Source organism: Epinephelus fuscoguttatus, linkage group LG1 (genome assembly GCF_011397635.1).
Source record: "Epinephelus fuscoguttatus linkage group LG1, E.fuscoguttatus.final_Chr_v1".
In the NCBI taxonomy this organism is placed as follows: domain Eukaryota; kingdom Metazoa; phylum Chordata; class Actinopteri; order Perciformes; family Serranidae; genus Epinephelus; species Epinephelus fuscoguttatus.
The window spans coordinates 9,419,799-9,446,146 of NC_064752.1; the positions used below are offsets into that span (position 1 = coordinate 9,419,799).

Here is a 26,348-nt window from a genome sequence, read left to right on the forward strand (position 1 = left end):
GCAGACCCAGACCCAAGGTGAGTCTGAGTGAGACAGAGGACGCTGCCTGGATGAAAAGAGGCTTTGCCACTACTTAGAAGTGGTGAATTTACAGCTCACAGCAACTTAATACGATATAGTTTCTGGCTTTTGTTTGATATGTAGTGTTGGCAAAAATGTAGTTACACATTTCCAATATATTGTTAGCATTGTTAGCACCCAGGGCTAACTTGGCTTGTTTACTATATAACATGAACATCACTGTCACCCTGGACATCCCACTGAACCCAGTTCAAACTCTTAAACTCAATAGGTAAACATAGGAACAAGTAGTCGAATATTTGTATTCAAGAGCCAAATCTGATTCGAGTGACAGCGTATTCAGCCCATGTCAGATCATGAACACTTGAATCTAATATAGCTGCTTGGATTTAATGCAGTTTGAAATAAGAACTACAGGGAACTACCTTGGTTTTAGCCTATTTACCTGTTGTGTTATCCTTGATATCCTTTAAACATAATGTATGTCACAATGTCCAGTCGACTTTTATAATACGTTATGTTCTGTACGTTTGTGCACACAAGATTAACTTAAGATTTTCTTGATAGCCTGATCATCAGACTGAACGTCCATTTTCTTCCATTTCGTCCTTTCAGTCTGACGTCATGTTCATGTTTGCCATTTTCTGAATGAGAGAGTGGATCATGCTCTAAACCAGTGGTTTCAAACTGGTCCAGCCACAGGGTCCAGATTTCTCCTTAGTCATTAGTTCCAGGTCCACATGGTTTAATATAATCAGCGTCATACTTGTGTTTGGCCATGTCATTGAGCTAGTTTGCTGTCTCTATCAAGTAGTTGTCCATTAGGCACTCACTCTACAACAGGAGACGACCCTTCAAAATAAAAGTTCTGTGCAGGAAATTCACTGTACTTAAAAATAAAGTGTGTAGAGTTTATATGTTAACAAGTCACTTGCGGTCCATTCAGAATGGACCTGTGAACCACCAGTTCGGAACCACTGCTTTAAGCCAGTCAGCAGTGACTGATGTATCTGTGCTATCAGCTGACACAGAGGCTGTGGCAGCAGTTACTTGCAGCAGTTGGTTGAACATTGATCATCGACCCTGTACAGCTGGTCGCATTGGTTGTTTTATTTTGCCTAAGGCCATTTTTCTGGCTCTGGCACGGGAAGATGACACCCACATTCTTAATCCCACCTACAAAGATCTGATTGTTTGAGTGTTTGTCCCACCTTGGAGTCAGCTGTCGATGAGCACTACAACAGACCTGTTTGAATCACCGATGATATAATCAGAGATTGAATTACAGGACCAGACCTGTTGCATCCTAACGGCAAAAATCAGATCCAGTATTCTTATCTGTGATAAAAAATGGTCGCCCACGAAAGATTTTAATGATTTTAAGTAGCCTAAATACTGTAACAGCCTTTAATGTGTTGTGTCTTTGTCTCTCTCTCAGGTGCAGTCTGGTGCAGATGGAGGTCGGAGGTTGGCCGTCACCTTCAGAGCTGACAGTGAGTTCATCTATAATCCTGTGAATGTGTACAATGACTTTGGTTTATCTTGAATTCCCAGGGGTTGCCAACACCTTCTTACTTTAAGTAACTGTCCAGGTGGTGGCACAGTTCCAAGCAACCTAATATTTTGGCATCAAACTCAACAGTAAAACATAAATTTAACCTCACACAGGCTGTGGGGATTCACTCCCGATGTTTTAACATTTAGATTCCCGTCAGTTTCTCCAGAAACTACAGTAAGTTGCTGTATTGGAAAATTTTCCTCTGAGGGTACATCCTTCTTTTAAACTTAAAAATCAATCACTGAATTTAATCGGAGCCTAAAGTCAGTTTTATTTCCCATTATGTTACCCAGTGTGAAAATCTGAAGCCCCCTCACCCCTTCCATCTCCACCCCCTTCATCCTCTTCCTCCTCCACCATCCGTGACCATGAGCGAGAAGCACTTTGAGATTACGCTTTGTGTGTGTGTGTGTGTGTGTGTGTGTGTGTGTGTGTGTGCAGTTTTCAAGCAGTCCCTATATAAAACTGCAAATTAACCATTTCAGACTTTTGGATGAGTTTGTATCACTTAAGAGTTTTCTTCCTGAGAATGGAGACAGAGGAGAAAATAGAAATCAAAACAAAATAAAATAAGTGTATAAAAAAGTGTTATGATAATCAACAGGTTAATTCATCGCACATCTTGTCTTCAGGGCTTCTGAGTTGTTTCACGTTAACATTGTTAATAACATAATAAAACACAATAAACTGCAAGATAGAAAATAAGCATATTTCCCAAAATGTCAAACTGTTCATCTTATAAAAGACGTTACTATTCATTTTTTTCAGCTGCCTCCATAAGGTCTTCTTTCAAGATGAGTGATTCATTTAATCTATTCCTAATACATATTAGGTCACCAGTAATGTGGAGGTCAGGGGTCAGAAGGTCATGTGACTTTTAAAATGACGATGCATCCACTTCTTACTAACAAGGAAAAGTGTGAAAACCCACACACTTTGAGCCAAAGTAAAAGCACTGAGGTGTTTTAGCATGACAATCACAATCAGCTTATTGTGTGTGTGTGTGTGTGTGTGTGTGTGTGTGTGTGTGAGGGAGTGACACACCTCACTGCTTCCTTTCCTCTGAATCTTCAGCTCTATGAGGATGAAGGAGGATGAAGGAAAATCAGAGGCCTCTTCTTCCTCTTTTCACTGACTCTGTTTGCAGTGATGTCATGGGAAATACAAATCAGGGTGACCTTTGACCTCCAGGTCACTGATGGAAGGTGCTGAAATCAGCAAATCTTAACTTTTCTGTAAAAAGACCAAAACCAACCATGAATGTATCTAATAACTAATAATGATCTGTGTATCCAAACCCATGTATATCCTCTTCCTCTGTGCCACAGAGCTCCATTGTCGTCCACAAAATGTTTAAAAAAAAAAAAAAACACACCAATGAGCCACACTGTTGCACTGGGTGACATGTCCTTTCATTGCCATGAATACATACACTGTAGTTTATTTTGACTGAATCCCAAATACACTGCTGCCAACTCCGTCAAACACACCACGTTCAACTTCATCACATCACTGTATAGATTGTAGCTGCTTCGTGTGGGGGACACTAGGTGAGGGTCTGCCGGGCCACACACACACAGTGACAGGGCTAACTGTTAGCATCACAAAGCTTATGTTATCTAATGGTTGTTATCGGGTTTAATGGCAGATTCGGGCCCTTTTGGTATTGTTACTTTGTTGGGACTGAACGGCTCAGTTTCAGATGTTAGCCTCTGCTGTGTTAGCTTGTGCTAACCAGGCAGTCTTTATATTGACTATTGTATTGTTTTATGTGATGTGGTGTTTCTATACAATGTGGCACTGGGTTATGTGGGGCAACACCTTAAAGGTATCAGGTACCAATACCCAGCCCTACATGACCTGCTGCCCATAATACTCACTAAAGCATCATGTGGATTAATCCGCTGCTGAAAATAGTCCTAAAAACTATTTCCTCCTGTTTGTGTAATGTTGAAACTTCATATTTGTGATTCGTTTTTAAGGAGTTGCATCTTGAGTAGAAACCATTGGGTCTGGGGCTGAAATTAATTACAGATTGAATGGCATATTGTTGGTTTTGGTCTTTACATGGAATAAGTTGACATTAGAAAAAATCCAGAAAAATCTTAAATAACAGCAGGTGTATTTTCAATAAGGAACGCCCAATCAGAGAGCTTCAAATAAGGTTGTGTGCTCCACTAACAGCAAACTGAAGCTAAAGATTGTGCTAGAATCCAATAAAACACATTCTGAGTTTTGCCTCAAACTGTCCTTAGCTTTGTAACAACAGCAGCTGAGCCTCATGGGTATCGTAGTATTCAGCACATTATACCATACCACAAAGGCATAACAGATTACTAAGCTTTTCATCCACAAAGAGTTTTATTATAAAAGGAGATAAAAACACAAGGACGAAGGGTATGTGAAGGCTCTAACCTCCATGTCCTCCTCTTAATTTCTTAAACTGGAGTGAGCACGGGAGGAAGAGGAGCAGGGAGGTGAAAACCAAATACGAAGCTTTCATCCTCCTCTTCCTCCTCTCCTTTGTCTTTTAAATAAACTCTGAATACAAAGAGGAGGAAAGGAGGAAGAGGAGGCACCAGCTCCAACCTTCCCCTCCTTTTACTATCCAATAGAGAAGCTTTATGATTGAGGAAGAGGAGGAAGAGGAGCATCCAGCTGTGACCTTCTCCTTTAGCCCTGAACATGACCCCGCTTTGAGGAGGACGAGAGGAAGAGGAGCAGTGACTCGTGTCGCATCCCATGCTCTCCCAGCCTCCTCCCAGTCATCTCCATCCTTTTTTTTTTAAGCTCTTCTCCTCTGTCCTCTCCGCCTCCTCCTCTTCCTCACCTCAATCCTCTCCCTCAATAGGTGGCTGGCAGGAGGAAAGAGGAGCAGTGAGTCGTGTCTGAGCTCACGCCCCCTTTTCTTTCTACATCCTAAGTCCATCTTTTCTCCTCCGATCTCTCTCGGTTCATGGCTGGCTGCTCCTCCTCCTCCTCCTCCTCCTCCTCCTCCTCGTCTGGCCCTCCATCTTTATCCCTCATGAGATAAAACGAGAAACTTTGGGAACAGGCATAGGCGTATACGTGGTGACTGAATGAGTGAAGGTGTGGTTTGTAAAAACATGAATGACAGTTCTTTGTTGATGATGCTGTGACAGCTGGGAGACATGATGGATACGCTAAGCCTCCTGTTCCTATTTTAATTTTCAAAATATTCAATTTTGAGGTACGTTAACCTCCATTTTCTGCTTCTCCATACTTCTACTTCACTGCATTTTAAAGAGACAAATACTTTCTACTGTGTATTTAACATCAGTAGTTACTAGTTACTTTGCCGATTCTTCATCATCATCATCATCATCATCATCATCAAATCATTGTTTATTCAGGGTAAATTGACATAGCATTAGCCTCTTTTTCAGCAATGTCCTGAGTTCACATTCAGTGGGCTGGAAGGATACAAATATATAATCAATATATATATATATATATATATATATATATATATATAATCGATACAATATATAATCTCAATAAAATGATGAAAAAAGTCCATAAAAACAAATAACTAGTAGCAACGTATACCAAGAATTATAAACAGCAATAAAATAAACAGAAAAAGATGGAAAAAGTCCCTAAATGATGGATACATAACAGCAACAACAATTAAAATAGTATTAATACATAATAAAAATCAATGAATACATTATATTTTTATGGAGTAAGATACTCAGCAATATTGAAAGTAATTAAAATGAGCTCCACCTTTACCAGCTGCAACAGATGTTTCAATACCATTTTTTCCTGTCTGATACAGATTCCAGTACCTGAATATGCATATTGGGTGATTTGATACCACCATACTAGTGTTGCACGGTATACCGGTACTAAAATAGTACCGCGGTACTAGAGTATTCCAAACGGTACTATACTGCATTTGGAAAATCCCGGTACTTTGAAATTGATTCAATTCATTAATTAGTTAATTTATTTTACTCATTTATGCACACAAACGCCTTTCTTGTTCCTATTGGAGCACAGATTGCACAAGTGGTGTGTATGAAAACACCTGTATCAACATTCGCAGCTGGCGCACGTGAAAAAAGACAAGAGAAAGTCTGCCTCGCAAAGGGAGACAACACGAGACAACACAAACTTGGTGAAACATTTGAGCAACCAAACTGTGACATCTGTACCGAGGTACTTACTGAACCACGATGTTTTGGTGCCGTTACACCCCTAATATTTATTGTTCTAAAGGTTTGTATCCAAAAGGACTTTTCCTTAGGAAAAAGTACTGAAAAGTATCGAAATTCATGTTGGTATCGGTACCGAAACAAAGATTTTTGTAGCGTGACAACACTATACCATACTAAAGAACAACAACAAAAACTTGTGGTATACGACAACACAACACTTTATGGGAGTAACATTATTACTATTATCGTTGTATGGCATGGCTCACCCCTCGAAACTGAAGCCATGCATACTGAACATGTTGCCTTTTTACTGGTGCGACTTTCCGGTGTAAAATATTGCCAAATTGCAGACATTTTGCTAACGGCTAATGTAACACGATTTACCGTAAATCATTTCTTCTTTACCAGTCTGAAACAGTTATTGTCAGTGGCTGCACAGAGCAGCTTGCTGGTTAGGCTACAGTTTCAGAGCTATGAAGAAGAACTGCCTTTTTATCTGGGTGTGAAACTGCCTGTAAGTTTATTAATAAATTAGTTGGTATCAGATTGGTGCATAGACTCACATACTCGCCAATACGTGATCCAACATTTTCAGGCAGAGGCATTTACAGTGCTGGACATCAGCTTCAGAATAACTCTCATAATTATAAACCAATTCTGTAAAAAGTAGGATGAGAAAATAGGATGAGTACTTACAGTTTTTTTTACTTTAAAAATATTTTGATGCTCTAACTTTTGTATTTTCATTTCAGTAAAATATTGAATGCACCTTTATTAGTAACAAAGAATTTCTAGACTGTAGTGTTGCTTAGTGTTGTAAAAAATAGCTATTTATTGTAACATATTACCTCTGAATATAAAGAAGCTGTCACTGTTGTTGTCTGTTATAGTCTTGTTATATTTGTCTTTTAATACAAATTTTAACTTAATGCCCTCAATGTCTAGTTTCCTTGTGGTATTGAAAATGGTAACAAGTATCAATATTTTTCAAAGTTAAAAGTTCCAGTATCACGACTAATATTGCTACTCTGACTGGAGTAATAAATCAAAGTGTTTCTTCCACGGTGATACAGCCACAGTCACCACCTGCACCACAGGGTGACTTGTAGAACTGTGATAAAGAAATGCAGTAATAGTTGTTAAAAAAAAAAAAAACAGGTAATAATGATGTGCTGTTGTTGATCTCTCGCTCTGTCTCTGTCTCTTGTCCTGCAGATTGTTCGTTAAACTACCCGTTGGGGAAACACGTGATCCATGAGGTCTCCAACGTCTCCTTCAGCCATCTGGCCTGTGAGGATCAGGCTGCTGTGGTCGTCCACTGGTCTGCCAGTCCACTAGGTACCTGTCTGTCTGTTTGTTTATCTGTCCCTCTCTGTTTGTGAACCTATCTGTCCCTTTATTTACACATCCCTCCACTAGTAGCGATTTACAGCCGTCTTACCACCTTTGGCTGCGCCGAGTCAAACCATGCTGTTCCAATTTGAGTTACCTTAATCAGTTTTAAATGTCCAAATGACGGACACGGCATTTCTCTTACAAGCTGCTCAAGTTGCTCAGTGGGCTCAGTGTTTTGAGTCTTCCTCCATGTTGCTTCCGGGTCACAGACTCGACAGGGTGCAGTAGTATGTTTTTAAGGAGACAGTACATGAATACACACAGTGGGGAAAACATTTACAGAATTTAAAAAGAAATCAAAATTACCGATATTGGCAAGATTACGTCGGTTAGAGGCTCTGAATGTTGGTTTTGAATAATTTTCTATTTATTGCCCAGCCCTAGCAGGAGACCAGAAAGAACTGCGTTTTTCAAAGTGTCTGTGTGTCCAGCTCTGAGAAGATAAGTAAAGTTTCTGCTAATGAAAACTCAACATTTCCTTATTTTGCTGCTTCACAATAAAAAAAAATCCTTTCCATAACAAAGTAGAGAGAGAAGGGAAAATGAGGGAGGAGGAGCAGGAAAGAATAACCCTTCAAAGTGCTCAAATCTGTAAGATTACCCAGCTCTGTGACAGTGTGTCTGTGTGAGTGTCCCTGTGTCTGTGTGTCCCTCTGTGTGTGTGTGTGTGTGTGTGTGTGTGTGTGTGTGTGTGTGTGTGTGTGTGTGTGTGTGTGTCCCTTTGATCAGGCCCGGAGAATAAGAGAGAGGATCACATCTCACACTACAATACCACGATTTGACCGTGAAGGAATGTGTGTGTTCGTGTGTGTGTGCGCGCTCAGTGTAAGGTGAACTCTCCCTCGGTGACAATACAGCCTGTTGTTTTCTCACGGAGAGACAGAAATCTTCCAGAAATTTTCCATGTCACAGTCGCATGTGAGAAGCAGCGAGAATCCAGAATCTCTCCGTCATACGTCTCCTAAAAACCTGCACAGCTTCTTTTCTGCCCGCTGAGGATCAAAGTTAATAAAACAAACATATGTTTTGTTGTTTGCAAAGTGGATTCTTCAGCTGTCCAGTATGTTTCCAGTGTAAGGTAAACCCTGCTGCAGCCATAGCAGAGGATAAGCTCTATATATGTATACGTGTATTTATAAAGCAAAAACTGCATGTTAACAGGTTTAAATTCAGGTCCAGTGTGATTGTTGTTTGTGCTCATCCATTATCATACTTTTCTCAAGATATCTGCAGATTTTTCATGAATAAAATCAGTGCTTTTACTAACATTAAAGATGCTGAAACACTGAATTTAACTAATAATGTCACAAATATGACAACTTCATGTCACAACAAGTAGTAAGAGTTTCTCTGCAGCAGGTGGAGGAGGCCTGCTTTTGGTTTGTTGAGAATTGAGGATATGACAAGAATTATATGACTGCCAAAAGTCATGTGATCGTATTATAAAACCATTTCATCTTGTTTTCATTATGAATTAGTTATGAATCAGGCTTAGGAATTCATTGCATCACAGTCCTGAATGTGCTTCAGAAAGGACCAGGGTGCTGCTGAGTGTAGTCTGTCCTGCAGCACCTGATATTTGCACTTTGGGAATCACATGATGGGCCAAATGTGTTTTACACTTCAGCCGTAATACTGCACAGATGTGAACTCTACATCATGTAGAGTTTGATGTGTTGTTTCTAGTCTTATATGATCAGGTAATCTGGGCCTTGGGCTTAGATTTGACATAAAACACATAATGGAAAAGTGAAATTATGACATCATCGCTTCGATTGTTGCTGATGATTCACGGTGATGGAGCAGACTCTTCAGCTGTTCTTTCTGATTTTTAGTTTGCTGATGTTCAGCAGATATAATGTTTATCATGTTAATCCCTTTAGTTTAGCAGGTTAGCATGCTAACATTTGCTTATTAACACTAAACACAAAGTGAAGCTGAGGGAATCTCATTAGTTTTGCAGGTATTTGGTCATAAAGCAAAATAAAGCTGAAATAATTATTTTAAAGTTTATCGACAGAAAATTAATCTGAAATCATTCTGATAATGGATTCATTGTTTAAGTCATTTTTTAAGCAAAAATGCAAAACTTGGGTTGCATCAGTGAAAGATTTTCATGGCATGATCAGAAAATAGCACAATTTTACGGTATTACGCAATTATGATTATGAACAGATACAGTTTCCCTTAAAAACTGAAAACAGAAGTTATTTATTATTGAAACAGGTGCTTTACTATAACTGAAACTTAAGCAGGTATAAAAAACTTCCCTTTTGAAAATAAAGGTGAGATTTTCTCTCCAATTTAATTGTTTTTTCTTTAAAAACAATAGATAAGCAAATGTACATGGCATGAATGTAACAAAATAAGTCATTATAGATGTACAAAGAAATTCTGTGTGGTGAATCACAGGCTGAAGGCTGCAAACAAATGATATAAAAAACGTTACATAAAAGACAGATTTAAAACAGTAAGACAAGATAAGAACGAGGTAAAACTACAGACAATGACGAGACGAAACAGTGACAAACAACTAACTGCATAAATAATAATAAGAGGTGTGTCTGAAATACTGAAATACCAATAAATAGATGCCAGCAGCAGATTCATAGTTTATTATAGATCAAGTTATTGCACAATATAAAGGGCTGGAGCTTAAATCAGCGCGATGTGTGTGTGAGCATGTGTAGTGGGCTAGCCCTTAGCCTAGCTTGTAGGCTGCCTTTTTTGTCCTGCTTTTGCTTCCGTTCTCTACGCCGCCTCCGACGTTACCTATGTGGGATGATGATAATTCCACCAGGCTCAACAGTATGCAAGATCTCTCGTGGAATAGAGTCCAGGCTCTTGGATTTATAATCTTGAAATTGACCTTCCATATCAAAAAGTTTGGCTCTTTCATAGTGGATACGATCCTCGAGTGCCTGAACTTGCAAACATAACTCACACAAAGTAACAAAAATGCTAATTTGCTTAGAGTATCGAGCCGATGCAACCACATGCGCCGCCATCGATGTACAAGAGTTCATTATTCCAGCTTCTTCAGTGTATTTTATATCACAGTAAACTGAATATCTTTGAGTTTGGGACAAAACAAGACATTAGATGACGTGATCATTGGCTCTGGGAAACTGTGATGGGCATTTTTTTCGTTACTTTAAGTAATAGAAAATATTAGATCGCCAGAATCAGTTGGATTCACCTTTTAGGGAACGTGTTCTGTACAAAATGTGTTGATGTTTCAGTCTAGATCAAAGTAGTTAGATATCTTTAATCAAGATCAAAACATGTAGACACAACCAGACATACTGAAGGGGAGAAAAAGACAGACGAGCACAAACCTGCCGTCACACTGCAGCTGTCGTTAAAATGCACAAACATCCTCGTCTGTCCTCAACTCTGCAGGAGACACAGAGAGAGACGGAGATGTTCAGGAATCTGCCTCAAGACAGAAAAACCTGTTCCACCGCTGCTCTCCTCGCTCCCTCCACTCCCCACAGAGCTAATAGGAAAAACATGTCCTGTGGATGTAAAGGTGTAATTACAGGACAGACGTGTTTTCAAAGAGCACAGAGGAAGAGGGGAGGAAGAGAGGAGGACGGGGGCGGCAGGGAAGAAAGGGGACAAGGAGCACAGGGGAGGAGATAAAATGAAACAAGACAGGGGAGGTGTTAGGAAGGGTAAAAGGAAACAAGGAGAAGTGTTGGATCGAACTAGAAAACAAGATGAGAAGAGAAGGAAAGGAAACAAAAAATGGAGAGGAGGGAAAGGAACAAGGAGAAGACAGGTGGTCGTAAAACGAAACAGGAGGGAGGGGAGTGGGGAATAATGAGAGGAGAGGAAACAAGTAGAAAAGAGAGGGGCGGAAAGAAAACAATGTGAGAAGGAAAGGAAATGAAATAAGGAGAGGAGAAAAAATGAACAAGGAGAGAGGATGGGGAGAGGAAATTTGAGAAATGGGTAGGAAACGAGGATAGAAGGACAAAGAAAGGGACAAAGAAAGTAATGGGGGATAAAAGAACAAGGAGAGGAAAGAAAGGACATTAAGAGAGGAGATGAGAGGAGTAGAGGATAGGAAACAAAGAAAGTGAAGCAAAGGAAACATGAGAGGAGAACAGAAGATAAGGGGAGGAAGAAAACAAGAAGAGAAGAGGAAAGGAAACAAGGAGTGTAGGAGAGAAAGGGAAACGGTGAGGAAAGGAAGAAAGAACAGCAAGAGGAGTATAGGATAGAAAATGAGAGTGATGGAAAGGAAATGAGAGGCAAGGAAAGGAACAAGGAGAGGAGGAAAGAAGAGGGCAGGAGAAAGTAATAAGAAAAGAGGTAATGAAAAAGTAGAAAAGAAGGGGCAGGAATGAAAACAATGAAAAGAAGAAAGGATGAAACAAGGAGAGGAGGTGAGGACATTAGATGAGGAGGCAGGAAGACAAGAAGAAGAAAGAAGGAAATGAAACAGAATAAGGGTATGGAAATGAAGAGAGGAGAATGGGATGAAAGGGGACAAGGGGAAGAAAATAAATGAAGAGATGAGCAGAGGAAAGGAAACAAGGGGAGTGAAGGGAAGGCGGAGAGGAGAGGAGGAAACAAGGAGAGAAGCATGGATGTGATGATGTTGTTGTTGTGTCTCTGCAGGAATCGAGCACATTAAAGGTTTCAGAGTTTATCTGGAGGACAAGAATCCAGAAGGGAAACAGTGTCAACATCTGATCCTCAAAGACCCTCGACAGCTCAACTTCTCCTACAGGAACACGGTAGGACCAAAATTAATGACGCAGCAAACTGACCAGTCACAGGGAGGGATAAGGCAGCTGCTTGTTGTTGATTACATTCTTTATAGTGCATCATCCAAAGTCCTAAATAAACTCTAATACATCCAGAACTCTGCTGCCCGTCTGCTCACCTATTCCCGCTCCTGCAATCGCACCACCCCTGTCCCCCAGAACCTCCACTGACTTCCTGTTCCACAACACATCCAATTCAAAGTCCTCCTCCTCACTCAAAAAGCCCTCCATAACCAGGCCCCTTCCTACCTCACTGACCTGCTCCACTGCCACTCTCTTTCCCGCAGCCTCCGCCCCCCTCCCCCAAACACAATAGAAACTGCACAGACTTCCACCGATTCAAATCAGTCATCTCATCTTTTCAAAACAGCTTTTAATGTGTGAATAATGTCATTTGTATTTTAGTGTATTCTATATTATGATCATTTTTAACCAATGAAAAGTGTCTTTGAGTACTGTTTTGAGGTGGGGTTGTGTGATGTAGATGTCCCTCAGCATGTTCCCAGTTTGATAAAGCAGGACGAGTGCTGACACTGAAGCAAAGTAATGTACTGCTGTCGACGGTAAAATGTATTTTAGCCACCTAAAAAAAGTCTCACTTAAAAAAAAATCAGTATTATTTGGTAAGTTAAGTGTATGCTATATGCCGCTTCACCTTGCTGTCAGATAGCAATTTCTGTAGGGTAACTGAAGCCTTTTTAAAGCCAAACTCCATTAAAAAACAACTGTAGTTTAACATCCGTGAACACGGGAGCTGCTGGTCTACTCCTCTAAACTGGGGGCATGCTGACAAACAGCTACTGTAGGTAATACACTGACTATGGATAAATACTTAAAACACCCCACTTCAGAAAATCTGAACTATCGCTTTAAAATAGACTTCAAAAAAATAGGGTGCTGTTAATTCAAACTGCAAATACAAATAAGTAATTTGACCAAATCTGTAACATTGTACCGGAGTTATTTCAATGAATGTGCAGCACTTTGTAGACTTGTGTTTTGCTCTATGAACACATATACTTATCGTTATTGACTGAATATACTTACTGAGAGTGTGAGTATACAGTGGGGATTTTTCCATCTGAATTGTAACCTCATGCTGCTCATTGCTCTCTGACCTTTGATGTTCACCACAGTGACCAAAGATGCTCCAATGAACCTGTTCCTGTGTCCATATTACTGACTCTTTGTAATATTAATTTTTGACTTATTATTTCACTGATACAGAAGCTGAGCAGTCAGCCGTTCAGCGGTTTGTCCTTTGACACCGACTACATGGTTCGTGTTGTTCCTTTCCCGACTCTGATGAACGAGAGCTTCTTCCCACCGTCCTTCCTCAGGACCAACTGTGAGTACAGAAATCTCCTCGTTCAAACACAATTGATTTCTTAACTGATGCTCATTTATTGTCTTAGAACATCTTGCATGTGTTTAGCTTAGCTTAAACGCTGGAGGCGGGAGGAAACTGTCAGCCCAGCTCTGCAAAATTGATGTGGCTTGACAAGGTTTACTGGACTGCAGCAGCTACAGCACGCAGCATCTTAAAAGTCTTCATACAGTCTCATAGTATAATTTTTGTTTTATGTTTTCAAAGGTGTTGATTTGCACGGACTGTAATGTTAAATGTACGTTTTTAAAGGTGGACCCCAGGAAGGTTTGGTTCAATCAAACTCAAGTTTGTTTGCCCCCTAAATGCGGTTTGTTTGGGCTGGTGTGAACACAGCACTTAGCACTTGACACGTATACTGTAGATGAAACTTGTATCTGTTGGGGGAAGACAGAGAAAAGAAGTTTACATGTGTTGCCCAAAATGTGGAGGCTGATTTGTCGGATCACTGAAGTCAAGTTGAGGCTGCATCAGAACAAAAACAGATTGTCTCACCATTTCTCTGTGTCTGTTTTTCTGTGTGTGTGTTCATCTTCCAGCGTGTGAAGTCCTCCTGGGATCAGACAACCTGGTCTGCAAACCATGTAAGTTCCTCAGTGTCGTCGTCATAACCAGAGCCACATGTAGACAGAGTTAGTCCAGAGTTTCATTGTCTTGTTTTCAAGACAAGTTAAACGTCAGTAACAGATTTACACAAACACGTTTTAATTTTTCATGTATGAAAGGCTTTAATGTGATCACTACTATGAAGAAGCGTGTTGTTATGTAAGATATAAAGTTGTATGACATATAGTTATGGTGCAGATGTTTCATATTAAAAGCCTTCCTGGAAAGAGAGGAGTTATGTTGTGTCATCTTTGCCACATCTTTGGAGGAAGTGTTGAGTTTAAAAGTCGCCCAACAACAATTGAAACACGTAATTAGTTACTGAAAATAAGTGTTAACAAGAACAACTGACATGGCTGTGGCTGTACTGATTTAGAGCTGTAGTAATTTACATTTTACCGAATTTATCAAGACAAAATGGAAACAGAGAGAAAGTTGCATGAGCAGTTAACTAAAACAGGAGCAGGACAGATAACAGAGAGGCTTCTAAAATAAGGTATACTTATAAAATGGGGAATTTATGAAAAAAGATCTGGCCAAATGATCTGTAATTATATCATTAAACGGTACGTGTCGAAGTGATTGGAGGTTAAGTTTTGCTTCTTTCCATGCAGTCTGGAAGCCGAAGACCCTGAACGTGTCTCAGCTGGGGTCAAACCTCCATGTGACGTTCGACCAGGCGCCACCTTCATTCGGATTCCACTTTTACTACCTGTACTACAAACTGCGACAGGACGGACCCTTCAGACAGCAGCGCTGCAAACCTGTAAGTACTCTCAGGTTTTTAGCCACAAAACTTTTCTGACTCTGACGATGGAAAGGGAGGGTTCAGGGTGTTTGGCTGTGACCAGGCCATCAATTTCAGGATTCATTGTCTTGCCCAAGGAACTCTAATGTGTGCAGGGCGAGGTGGGGATCAACCACAGTGATAAGAGGTGAAGGGTGAAGATTTAGGTTTTGTTGTATTAGTTCTTATTCATTGAAAGGAAGGACTCCATTTGCACCGAAAAAGAACATTGTGACTGTTGGTTGCTCTGATGTCGCAGCCCTTGTTTTGTTTTTATTACTCTTTATTTGAAGTATTTTCAATTGTTTAGACAAAACACAAACACCATGTGGAGGCACACAAGTAAGTGATCATGAATCCATGCGTTAAATGTCCTTTTATTGTCCAGACATTCACGATGAAGCTGTGTCCATGTCTTTTGAAATAAAAACAGTCCACTTCTCCAATTTTCTGAGGATTATTGCTCCTCTAAACCTCAGAGAAACAGTCATATTTTCCATTATAAATTTCTCTTTAGGGAATTAATTTCTTTCTCTGTTGATTTTGTCCTTTTTTCAGGACATGAACCAGCCCAGAACTACATGCATCCTCCAGGACGTCACTCCAGGGACCTACACTATAGAGGTACATAAACGCAGCACCTGTCAGCTATCAGATCTGAACTGGATTCTCCTTCTTACCCGTATTTATGGATTAAAACGCAATGATTTTAAAACAAAAAAATCTTCATTGTCCTAACATGTTGACTTGATAAAATTTCTCTCCTCTGCTCCATCCTCTTTTCTGTGTCAGCTGAGAGACGACAGTAACACAACCAGGAGGCAGAGTCAGTACCACGTCAGCCAGGGTGAGACACTTAAACACACACACACACACACACACACACACACACACAGTTACATGCTGCTGCTTTAAAGGCGTTTCAATTAGCTGATTGTTTTGTCTCATGCTGGGTGCTTTTGTTTCAACTCCAGTCCACTCACCCTGGGCGGGGCCTATCCGTGCCATGGCCATCACCGTGCCTCTGGTCATCATGTCTGCTTTCGCCACTCTCTTCACCGTCATGTGCCGCAAGAAACAGCAAGGTGAGAGCATTGAGCACAGGTGACAGTGCTTGTTTTAATTAACATCATAGCTTTACGGATCTTTGAGATTCGTAAACACTCTGCAGGGACTCTGAAACTCTCTGTTCCCACTCTGTTGGTGCATTCAAGGATGCTCTGTATGTGAACATTATTGCAATGCATTTGTCTCCTCTCCTCTCAGAAAACATCTACAGCCAGCTGGACGAGGAGAGCAGCGAGTCGTCCAATCACAGTGCAGCACTGAACACAGAGCGTCCGTGGCCCCGCCCCAAAGTCTTCATCTGTTACTCCAACAGAGACTGTCCCAAACACACCAGCGTCATCCAGAGCTTTGCCTACTTCCTGCAGGACTTCTGCAACTGTGAGGTGAGACAATTAGAGGCTGAATGATATGGAGTAAACATTAAATCATAGATAGTATCATTGTTAAATCCGTGTTCACTCGTGTTTAGGTTGTGTTGGACCTGTGGGAGCACCTGGAGATGTGCAAAGAGGGTCAGATGTCGTGGCTCAGCAGACAGCTGGATGAAGCCAACTTCATAATCACCGTCTGTTCCAAAGGCCTACGGTACTCTATTTCTCTGTTGTGTCCAAACCACTGCTGATGTTTTTAAAAATGCATCAGCTGCTGTTACTCCAGTGGCCACTAGAGGCTGCTAAAACAATTTGTAAAGAATATCTAAAAATGTCTCCACAGGAAAAAACAGTAATATTTTACCAATGAGTTTTTTACTCACAAGTTATTGATTGTTTTATTAGATATCCTTTCATTAAAAGGAGTTAAGGAAGTTAAGAAAAAAAACAAATGGGGGTGATAGGTGGAGACACCTGTAAATCAAGTTATCAAAAACCCTTTACATGCAGCTGTTTAACATGTCTTATTTAGTTTCCTATTTCTTATCTTTTCTTTCCTTTGCCCTTCTATACTTTCTTCATACTGACCCAGTCTGCTTCCCACTCTCCTTCCTCTCACACATTTTAATTAAGCTTTCTCAAAAACAAAAAACAGGGGTTTAAGATTCTGGTGGTATCCTCAGTTTTCTAAATATCTTTCCTTACTTATGTAAAGAAAGTAATAGTATTTATTATTATCACTATTACTATTAGTAAGTGTATATTAGCCAGAATGTTTCATTAAATACATTTTCATGCAAAGAATGCCACATCAGGCATCTCAGGATGTAAATCAGTGATACTCAACTTGTGGCCTGCCTACAAGTCAGCCTACATAGGGTGCACACTCTACCCAGTGAGCTAGAAGGTACCCCTGGACTAATTATTAATACATTTATTATTAATGTTTATTTATCAACTGGCTCCTGGCCTCCTGCCATTTTTCAAAAGTGGCCCCCTGGCAAAGCAGGTTGAGATGTAAATCAGCAAGTCTGTGTTATGTAATTAAATACAAATGCTTGTCCATAGGCACTTTATAATAGTTAATCTCAAACATATACTTATACACAGCATGCATACATACATAGATACACACCTATTTACCCATAAACACATGCACACATACAAACTATATTGTGAGTGTAACCGTTCATTATTAACCAAGGAAACAGTAGTTTAAACTCGTAATAACTGCTTTTTTGCCACTTGGGGGCAGCAGAAACACACAACACTGACATATCAACAGCTTTTAAGTTTATATGACAAACTTGTTAGCGAACAGTTGTTTATTTACACACCCAGCAGTTACAAAAACATTATTTTTATTCAGAGTTGTGTTTGTGTCTATATCCTTTTAGCTCTGTTTTTGGTCTCTACTGATTCCTGGTGTCTATTTAGCTGCTAAATGCTTTGTTGTGTTCACCAGCCACAGAGGGTTTTTAGAGCTTTCATGTCAAAAACAGCTGCCTGTTGTGGCTAAAAAGAACTTTATGAGAGTGGTGAGAGTGAACCAAAAGAGTGAAGACACAGACAGACAGATCGGCAATGAACTGAACCTCTCTTTCATGCTCTGTTAAGTTGAGGGGAGCTTCACATTCAGTTTTTATAAATATAAAAATATCGATTATAGCTCCTTAAACAGAATAATCTCAACTGAAGGGTAGGCTCACCCACACTTATAAAATGTACTGGGTGATCCACAGATTTAGAATTCAATCTTCTCCAGACTAAGACATTAGTTGGCTGATCCATCATCTTCCCTTATGTGTTTCCTCTTCTGTCCTTCCTGCCATCTCTCCTTGTGTTGTACTTCCTTGTGTTGTATTCTCTTCTAACCGGCTCTGTTTTCTTCCTGCAGCTACTACGTGGAGAAGAAGAGCCGAAGAGGCAAGACACCAGTCAGCCGCCGCAGTAACAGCAGCAGCAGCAGCAGCAGCAGCAGCAGCAGCTCTCCGATCAGTGGATCAGGTGGTGACCTGTTCATTGTGGGAGTGGCTATGATCGCTGAGAAGCTGCGGCTGGCGAAGCAGAGCGAAGGAGGTGGAGCTCAGGAGCTGAACCGCTACATGACGATTTACTTCGACTATTCCACAGAAAATGACATCCCCACCATGTTGAGTCTGGCTCCCAGGTAACCATAACGACTCAGGACAAAATAACAGAAACATACATGTCACCATTTTTGACAACAATAGATCTGTTAAGAAATTGGAAGATTACACAATAATGAAAATAATTTTTAGTTGCAGCGATAGAGAAAACATAATTTAACAAAGTTCTTCTTTCTTACAGTTTGTTTGATAAGGAGATGGAGTGAATTTGTTTACTTAAATCTTTATTTTATTACATACCATAAAAGCATCACATTATTTAAAAATGTTTTACATTTCATATATTTTCTCCACAATGTTCAGACCTACTGCAGCAGAAAAACTGGTATTTAATTTTGACATAATTTGAGCCTGTAGCCTGATCAGTCAGTCATTTTCTGTCCTGTGTTCAGGTTCAAGTTGATGGACCAGCTGCCCCAGCTCTTCAGTCGGCTCCATTCCAGTCAGTCCAGTTTGTCAGATCGAGAGTCGCAGCCTCTGATGGTCTCCAGGAGGAATTACTTCAGAAGTCGGTCCGGACGCTCACTCTACGTTTCCATCTGCAACATGCACCAGTACATCAGCCAGAACCCCGACTGGTTTGAGAAGCAGTTGGCTCCCTCAGGAGGTTCATCTGCCTCCTCCTCAAAACATTCTCCTCTCCCTGCTGTCCCGGCTCCGAGTCCTCCTCCAAAGCCCTCCTGCCCGTCGTCCTCATCTCTACCCGAGCAGAGGTTTGACTCTGGCTTGGTGCTAAATGAGGTGGTGGTGAATACGCCATCCCTAGAGGGTGGGGAGGCAGCGCCGAGGAGGAACATGCTCCTGCTGGCCCCTGGCTCCAGTCCCAGCCTTAACCTAGGCCACAGTCCTAGTCCCAGTCCGGGTCCCTGTCCCAGTCCTGGTCTCTGTCCTAGTCCAGACCTACCACACTGCACTCTGTCAATGCTGGGACCCACTTCAAGGTAAATTTAAGGTGTAATACCTCTGACGTGTTTCATAGTTTTATTAAAGCTAATTGTGAGTCATAGTTTGGTTTTTAAAGGAGAGGTTCAGATTTTTGTCAGGTTTTATCTTGATGCAGTCCTCACATCCCTGTAAGTACACTGGAGGAGTTAGGCGGGATTTAAACTTCTATGTTTAATCGATGCCGTACCCTACACCATAGCCTGACGTGCACCTCCCCAAAAATGTAACCACATGTCCCGGTGACACAATCAATTCAATCAATTTTATTTATACACAGACCTCCTGTCTATTTTTATAAGCTGAAACTAGTTCCAACAGTGGAAACAAAGCTTTTATTTGCTTAAATTTGACATGAGAAACAATAAATTGTGAAGACAATAAAGACTCCATAAGTTTTGTGAGTGATCTATCCTGGCTTCATATGAGCAGAGGAAATCTCCTCTACGCGCTAGGCTAATTTATATAATGAAAAATGCCATAGGCTTGTGCTAATAATGTTAGCATGTTGTGTTTGTTTGGACGTTACCTTAGTTAAGTGTTGCTGTTGTCCCTGGCTTCATACGAGTATAGGAAAAGTCTGCTCGCCGCAAGGCTAATTCTTACAATGTAAAGTGCCATAGACTTGTGCTAATAATGTTAGCATGTTGTATTTGTGGGGGAAATGTGTCCAGCAAAAGACAAATGTTTTGTCTGTGAATGCTGCGAGTTCTAGTGAAGCTGATTTGTGTACTTGTGTTTGAAATTGCCGCTATAAAGCTGTGTTTAATGTGTGTTTTGAATCAACTAAACTTAACAGCACTTAACATCACTGCACAAGTATAAATGCTCACAATGGCGTAGGCCATGTTCGTAGGCTCTGCATAGAGCTGGCGCACAAATTTAAATCCCACTTTATTGATCACTGTTATCATTCCTCCTCCTCCTGGACATAGTGTGATCCCTTTATGGGGCAACTCCAATATAAAAGTAACACTTGAATGTCTATTTTTTTATACCATGCCATGAAGCCCCACCTTGAGTCACATCCTGGTTAGAGTCAAAATAGTTTGGACTCCACAGCAGATAATATGAGACCACATGTCAGTCTGACTACTGCTGTTTTTTTGTTTTGTATTGGGTTTTTTTTGCTCCTGAAGGTCCACCTCTGGAATATCTGGACTGTTACCTGAAGAGTCGTCCTCGTCCTCCGCTCCCTCCATCCTCCAGGATGGGGTGTGCCCTGTCCTCACCCAGGCGGAAGAAGGCCGCCATTCCCCTCCAGAGCTCCCGCCCCCTCGTGATTCGGGCATCTATGACTCATCTGTCCCTTCCTCGGAGCTCTCCATTCCTCTAATGGAGGGGCTGTCACATGACCAGGTGGACTCCTCCTCCCTGGCGGACAGCGAATCATCTTCTTCTGGGCTCGGTAAGGCCGGCTGTACTTACATGTCATGTGACAAATTCAGATCTCATTTCCTGATGTGACTTTTAAAGAAAGGCAAAATAAATGATGTCACTCACACCTGGCCGTGTAACTTTCAGGTGACGAGGAGCCGCCCACTGTGACGTCTCTCCGCTGCAGCGCTGCCACAGTTTGTAAAGCTGAGCTTCACCACCATCACCACCTGGAGCACAGTGACGGACTCACACCTGTGGCATCATTGTAGGGGTGACACCTCCTGTCGATCAAAGGAGGACCAGCCCAGTGATGTCATCACAGGGCCAAAACTGTATTGGTCATGGACCTGAATCATCTCTTAATAGTGCTGTCATCCCATCGCCATGGAAATGAAACTGGACATTTAATGGCACTGCAGTGGTTCACCTATGGCAATGACTGTGCTCTAGACCACTGGTCTGTAGTAACTATGGCAACCACTGAGTTAGAGGACACTGGCAAGTATTGGTACCACTGAGTTCTAGAACAAGAGTCGCTGGTGACTATGGTAACCACTAGGGGTGTAGAGATCCATCCATCATGTTCGATCCCTAATCACTGATGCAAAGTGAAAACATTCATTTTTATAGCTGTGGGGAGAGGCTTGCCTTCAGGGCTTCAGGCCAGATCGCTCAGTAGTTTTAGGAAAGAGATAATGGTTTGGGTGAAAATGAAAACATTTCTTCCAGAACGGGCTCTCTGGCAGAAAGCCCTGACGACTAACTTATCCCATGTGCTGTTTTATGTGTGTTAGTGGAGTCAATTCAAAGAAAACTAAACTCAACCAGAAACAAGTTTTTACAATTATCTGTGTTGTTTTTATCTTTTATAGACATAAGCAAAAACAGACAAATGGTGGCAGCTTCGGCTGGAGCTGAGTGTGATAAATCAGTGTATGATATCGTCTTGTATCGATCACAGGCCCATGAATCATGTTGCATGGCATCAAAATTGTATCTTGGCAGACTAGGTAACTACTGTGTCATAGAACTCTAGGCCCAGGTAACTAAGGTAACCACTCACTACTCCCTGGTAATCATGGTAACTACTGTCTAGAACACTAGTCCTTGATAACTATGGTAACCACTGAGTTTTAGAAAACTACTTTCTAGTAACTACGGTTACCACTGCATTAAGAACATTAGTTCCTGATAAATATTGTGTTCTAGAACCCTGGTCCTTGGTAACTGCATTAACCACTGAGTTCTAGGACACCTCTCCCTGGTAATCATTGTAACGACTGTGTCCAGAACACTAGTCCTTGGTGACTACAGTAACCACTGAGTTGTAGGACACTACGTTTGAGTAACTATGGTACTGCATCTAGACCACTTGTCCCCTGGTAACTAAGGTACTTTGTTCGCCCTGCTGGTCGCCCTGCCTGGATGAGTTTTGAAGGACTGGATCTCCAGACGCTGGCAGAGCGGACCAGCTCAAACCAAAGACTGCCTCAGCACTGCGTCTTGATTTACTGATGGACAGCTGACTTGTGTATGAGTCGACGTTCAGGCACTTTCTGATACAGAAAAGCAGGAAGACAAACATGTTAAGATGCTCCCCGGCAACAACATCCAGTGAGATCAAAGATTCTTCAACAAAAGCTGCTGAATGTATCAACACCTAACGACGTCGACAATGAGGCAACATTCCAACAGAGAGGATATTTTTTGGATTATTCCCAACATTTAGGACCAAAACCAAGTATACACCAAATACTTTGGGGGGCAAAATGCAGACCTGTTGATGAATGCTGTCCCTTAAAAAGTTTTCATATTAGGAAGAGCAGTTTTAAAAGAACATTTTATCAACATGCATTGGAGTTTAATGAGCAGGTTTTTCCTTCTAAGTGTTTTAATAGCAAACTCTATTTAAAAGGTTTCAAACATAGAAATGTCCTCTAAATATTTGTTGACTCGTCCTCAAAGCAGCAAGTAACATGACGACCATGGCCTAATCCTAAATCATTTAAGTGTAAAAGAATGTTGACAACTTTCAAAGAACTGTCGAACATGTACTAAAACCTGCTAATGTGATGTAATATGATGAAAGAGTTGTGTCAAGTATGTGTTAAATTGGAATTTAGTTTTTTATTGAATTTGATAACATACAAGTCGAACGCATTCAGCTGGTGCTGCCACTCATACACCACGACGTATTGAATACTGTGGTTACATTGCTAATCTTGTGGTTACATATTTTAAAGTATTGAATATTAATGTTACATTTATAGTCGTGTATTCATTTGTAATCCTTTTCTAACATTGTTGCAGGAAGCAGCGATGATGAGGGCATTATGAAAAGTTGTAAAAAATACTAAATCACTTTAAAGATGCAGCCGTGGAAGCCCATTTCTGCCAGAACAAATTAAATATGTGAAATGTTGTCAGTAAAATGAAGTCACATTTTTGAATACTTGTTGATCTGTGTGAAAATTATGAGATACAAAGTTAATGTCATAAGATAATATTTTAGTCCCCCCAAAAGTAAGTAAATATTCTCAACTTTGATTATAAAATTAAGATGAATTAAAAATAAGTTTGATTTACTAGAAAAATTTTGGCCTAAAAACTTGTAATTGTCTCAAAATTATGACTTAGTAATTATTTTAACTAAAGCTGAGAATTCTTATTTTATTAATTCCTTTTTTTGGTGCAAATGAGCTTCCATACTCTTCTCAATTATTGACCCCATGAACTTATTTAATATCTGACACATGTAAAACACTATGACTGTCAGTTATTGATTGTTTTTATCATCGGCAGCTGCAGTCATTTTGTTTCTTAATCTGGATCCAACTGTGTTAAAGGTTTTATAAAGTCTTTTTTTATGTCCCTACATTAATGTTTGAGTCTCTGCTGAAGGCAGAGTGACGGCTCCTGGTTTATCTGCAGTTGTTGGAAGGGAAGATTCAGCATTTCCAACTTGTAAATAGTATTTTTATTTTTCCTGGAAATGTCTGTTCTGCTTCAGTTTTGTATAGTTAGACTGTTGTTTCATTATTCTTTCTACATTTTATAGAAATGTACTGTTTTATAGTACCTTAATGTAGGAAATAGATAAATCCATCTAATAAAACGTTTGTTTTTTCGCCCTTGTTTTTTTCATTAACTCTCTGACTGTTCAGCCTTCATGATAAAAATAACAAGCATGCTTTATGCAGGTACTTAATCCAGATGACTAGAATAGAATAGAAAGCCTTGTCATTGCATAGGAATACAACAACATTAGTTGTGACATTCAAGTGATGCCAACAAACAACATGAAACAAATGACACAGGGTGTTCAGTGAGAGATAAAACTGCAATATGTACTAATATTACTTATTTGTTTTATTTAGTGTGTTGATGGCTGTGGGAAAGAAACTGTCTCTGAGTCTGTGGCGTCTGCCAGACGGCAACAGTTCAAAGAGTTGTTGACCACGGTAAGAGGGATCTTTGGTGATGTTTGATGATTCTTTGCAGAGCCTTTTAATCTGCAGCAGTGCAGCCTGTACACCACCAACGTATGTGAGGACGCGCTCTGAGGAAGTTAACTCTCTGCTAAGCTCTTTTTATTGTCACTGTGGTGCTGGGTGACCAGGGGAGATCCTCAGAAACATGGAATCCCAGGAATTTAAAAGTCTTCACTCTTTCCACATATACTCTGTTAAAGCAGAGGGGGGGTAGATCTGTTTCACACCTCTTCCTGAAGTCCAGTATCATTTCCTTTTGTTCTGTGGTGTTCAGTATGCGGTTATTCACTGAGCACCACTACGATAATCTCCATACCTCGTACTAACAAAATTACTCACAATATGAGGCATAAACATAAACTCATGCACGTATTGTAAATTGCTGCAAGCTACAAAGCTGTTTCTAAAAGTAGTTTGTCAGGTAACCAGAAATACTCCTTTATATTGCTTTACGACTGGTAATAGTCTCTCATCTGCTTCAAGCTGACGAGTAAGTTTTAGTTTCTTGCAGTAGAATACACACACACACACTTCAGTGACAGAAAGCAGCAGACAGCTCTATAGTGTGTGAGCTGCGAAGCGATAATGCCTAAAACAACAGAAGCCTCTAAAACTCACAGACCTTCAGGCTCAAAGGCACAAAGTCAGCTCAGCATGGGTCTGCCTTCAAAATAAAAGCACAGGTCTTGTCACTGGAGTGCAGCTGCAACTAATCATTTATCAGTTCTTTTGGCAAAGAGTGAAAACTGTGCCAACCACCCCCAGTCTCCCTTCCATTTACTCAAATACTGTAAGATTTAGACTTGGAGTTGAGTTAAATTTCATTAAAATTCTCTGCGATTTATTAACAAGTGATGAAAACAGATTAATATAGTGCTGGGGAGGGACTTTGGCTTGAGGGAGGGGCATACAAGTTTTTCTTTAAAATAGCCAAAATTACAACATTTGTCATAACCAGAAACGTATGCTTTTTATACTTAAGGATTTCATCTCCAACTTTTAACATTTAACTTCCAAACATCAAAGAGTAAGTTTTAAAAATCTAATATCTCCGGACTATAGCTGATAACAAACTTTAATTGGCACATTGAGGCTTCCTGCAGAAAGGCCTGCAATGTCTTTCTTGCTGAAGGAAACTATCTTAAGTTTTGCATCCATAAGTCTCTTATGATCCCATTTTACAGATGTTACATTGAGTCTGTCTCGACCTTCTCTCTTTGCTGGTTTGGGAATCTCAACATCAGGTCCAAAAATGCATTAAGTAGCACAGTGAAATCAAGTAGCAAGATCTTGGGAGTACAACAGAGTACTTTATCTGTCCTGTTTTATAAACAGATAGGAAGGAAGGCTAAAGCTGTCCTTTCCGACAGCTCCTGCCCCTTATCCTCTGAGTTCAGTTTTTGCCTCCTGGCTCTTGGCTCAGTTTTCCCCCTGTTAAGAGTAACAGATTCAAGTGCTCCTTCATTCCTACTGCCATTTCTCGTTTGGATGCAGGACAGTGGACGAGTCAAACTTAGTATTGAGGCTGCTCTTTTGGCTGGTTGTTGCTCTTGTTATGATTATGTGATGAGTGATGGTGATGATGATGACAGTGTTGTTGATACAGATAGTTGTTGTCGACGAGCATTGTTATTGAGTATATATATGTTCTCTGGTGTCTTTTTTTATCTATGTTTTTACCTGCTGTGCAACTAAAGCCCCGTTTCCGCCAAACTCTTTCAGTATGGTACCTCTGGAACCAAAGTAACCTTTCAGACATGGTACCTAGACCCCAGCAGAGTTGGGGTTGTTGGGGCAGGGTTATTGTCACTCACTGGTCCATCCATCAGTCACTGTATTTCCTCATTACCAGTGACACAGATGGAAGTCTGCACCTCATTTTTCGTCCACAGAACGAGGCTGCACGCTGACATTTTCAGAACAAAATAAAACAGGCTGCAGTGAGTCTCTCTCCATGGGATATTTAAAAATAGTGGGTGCATTTGGTCTTTCTCAGGCAAGCTCAGGGGTTTAGTGTTGCCAAAGCCCACAGTAACGACACTCCACAACACTTTTTTATTTCTCCAAGTGAGGATTAAAATATGCACATAACCAGCTTGAAATTAATACATAGGAACAATTGAAGATCCACTCATTACTAAAAGTGTATGTCATATAAAAACTAAAGTGATGATCAAAGTTGTCACATCGAAATTCAAGGTGAGCTGATGGATTCACATTGTCACCTCAT

General features: G+C 40.5%; 1 protein-coding gene across 1 annotated transcript in view; it reads left to right on the forward strand.

Moving 5' to 3' along the window:
- Positions 1–23,755, forward strand: part of il17rd (interleukin 17 receptor D) — a 39,965-nt gene extending 16,210 nt beyond the window's left edge. Inside the window, exons 2-16 of the mRNA XM_049581151.1 lie at positions 1,460–1,514; positions 6,979–7,101; positions 11,788–11,906; positions 13,164–13,284; positions 13,863–13,907; positions 14,544–14,695; positions 15,275–15,340; positions 15,509–15,563; positions 15,691–15,801; positions 15,983–16,167; positions 16,254–16,369; positions 18,053–18,325; positions 18,698–19,246; positions 20,387–20,655; positions 20,772–23,755. Of these exons, the coding sequence (XP_049437108.1) occupies positions 1,460–1,514; positions 6,979–7,101; positions 11,788–11,906; positions 13,164–13,284; positions 13,863–13,907; positions 14,544–14,695; positions 15,275–15,340; positions 15,509–15,563; positions 15,691–15,801; positions 15,983–16,167; positions 16,254–16,369; positions 18,053–18,325; positions 18,698–19,246; positions 20,387–20,655; positions 20,772–20,896 (2,364 nt within the window). The 3' untranslated portion in view covers positions 20,897–23,755. The remainder of the gene's footprint in view (positions 1–1,459; positions 1,515–6,978; positions 7,102–11,787; positions 11,907–13,163; positions 13,285–13,862; positions 13,908–14,543; positions 14,696–15,274; positions 15,341–15,508; positions 15,564–15,690; positions 15,802–15,982; positions 16,168–16,253; positions 16,370–18,052; positions 18,326–18,697; positions 19,247–20,386; positions 20,656–20,771) is intronic.
- Positions 23,756–26,348: the final 2,593 nt, after the last annotated feature.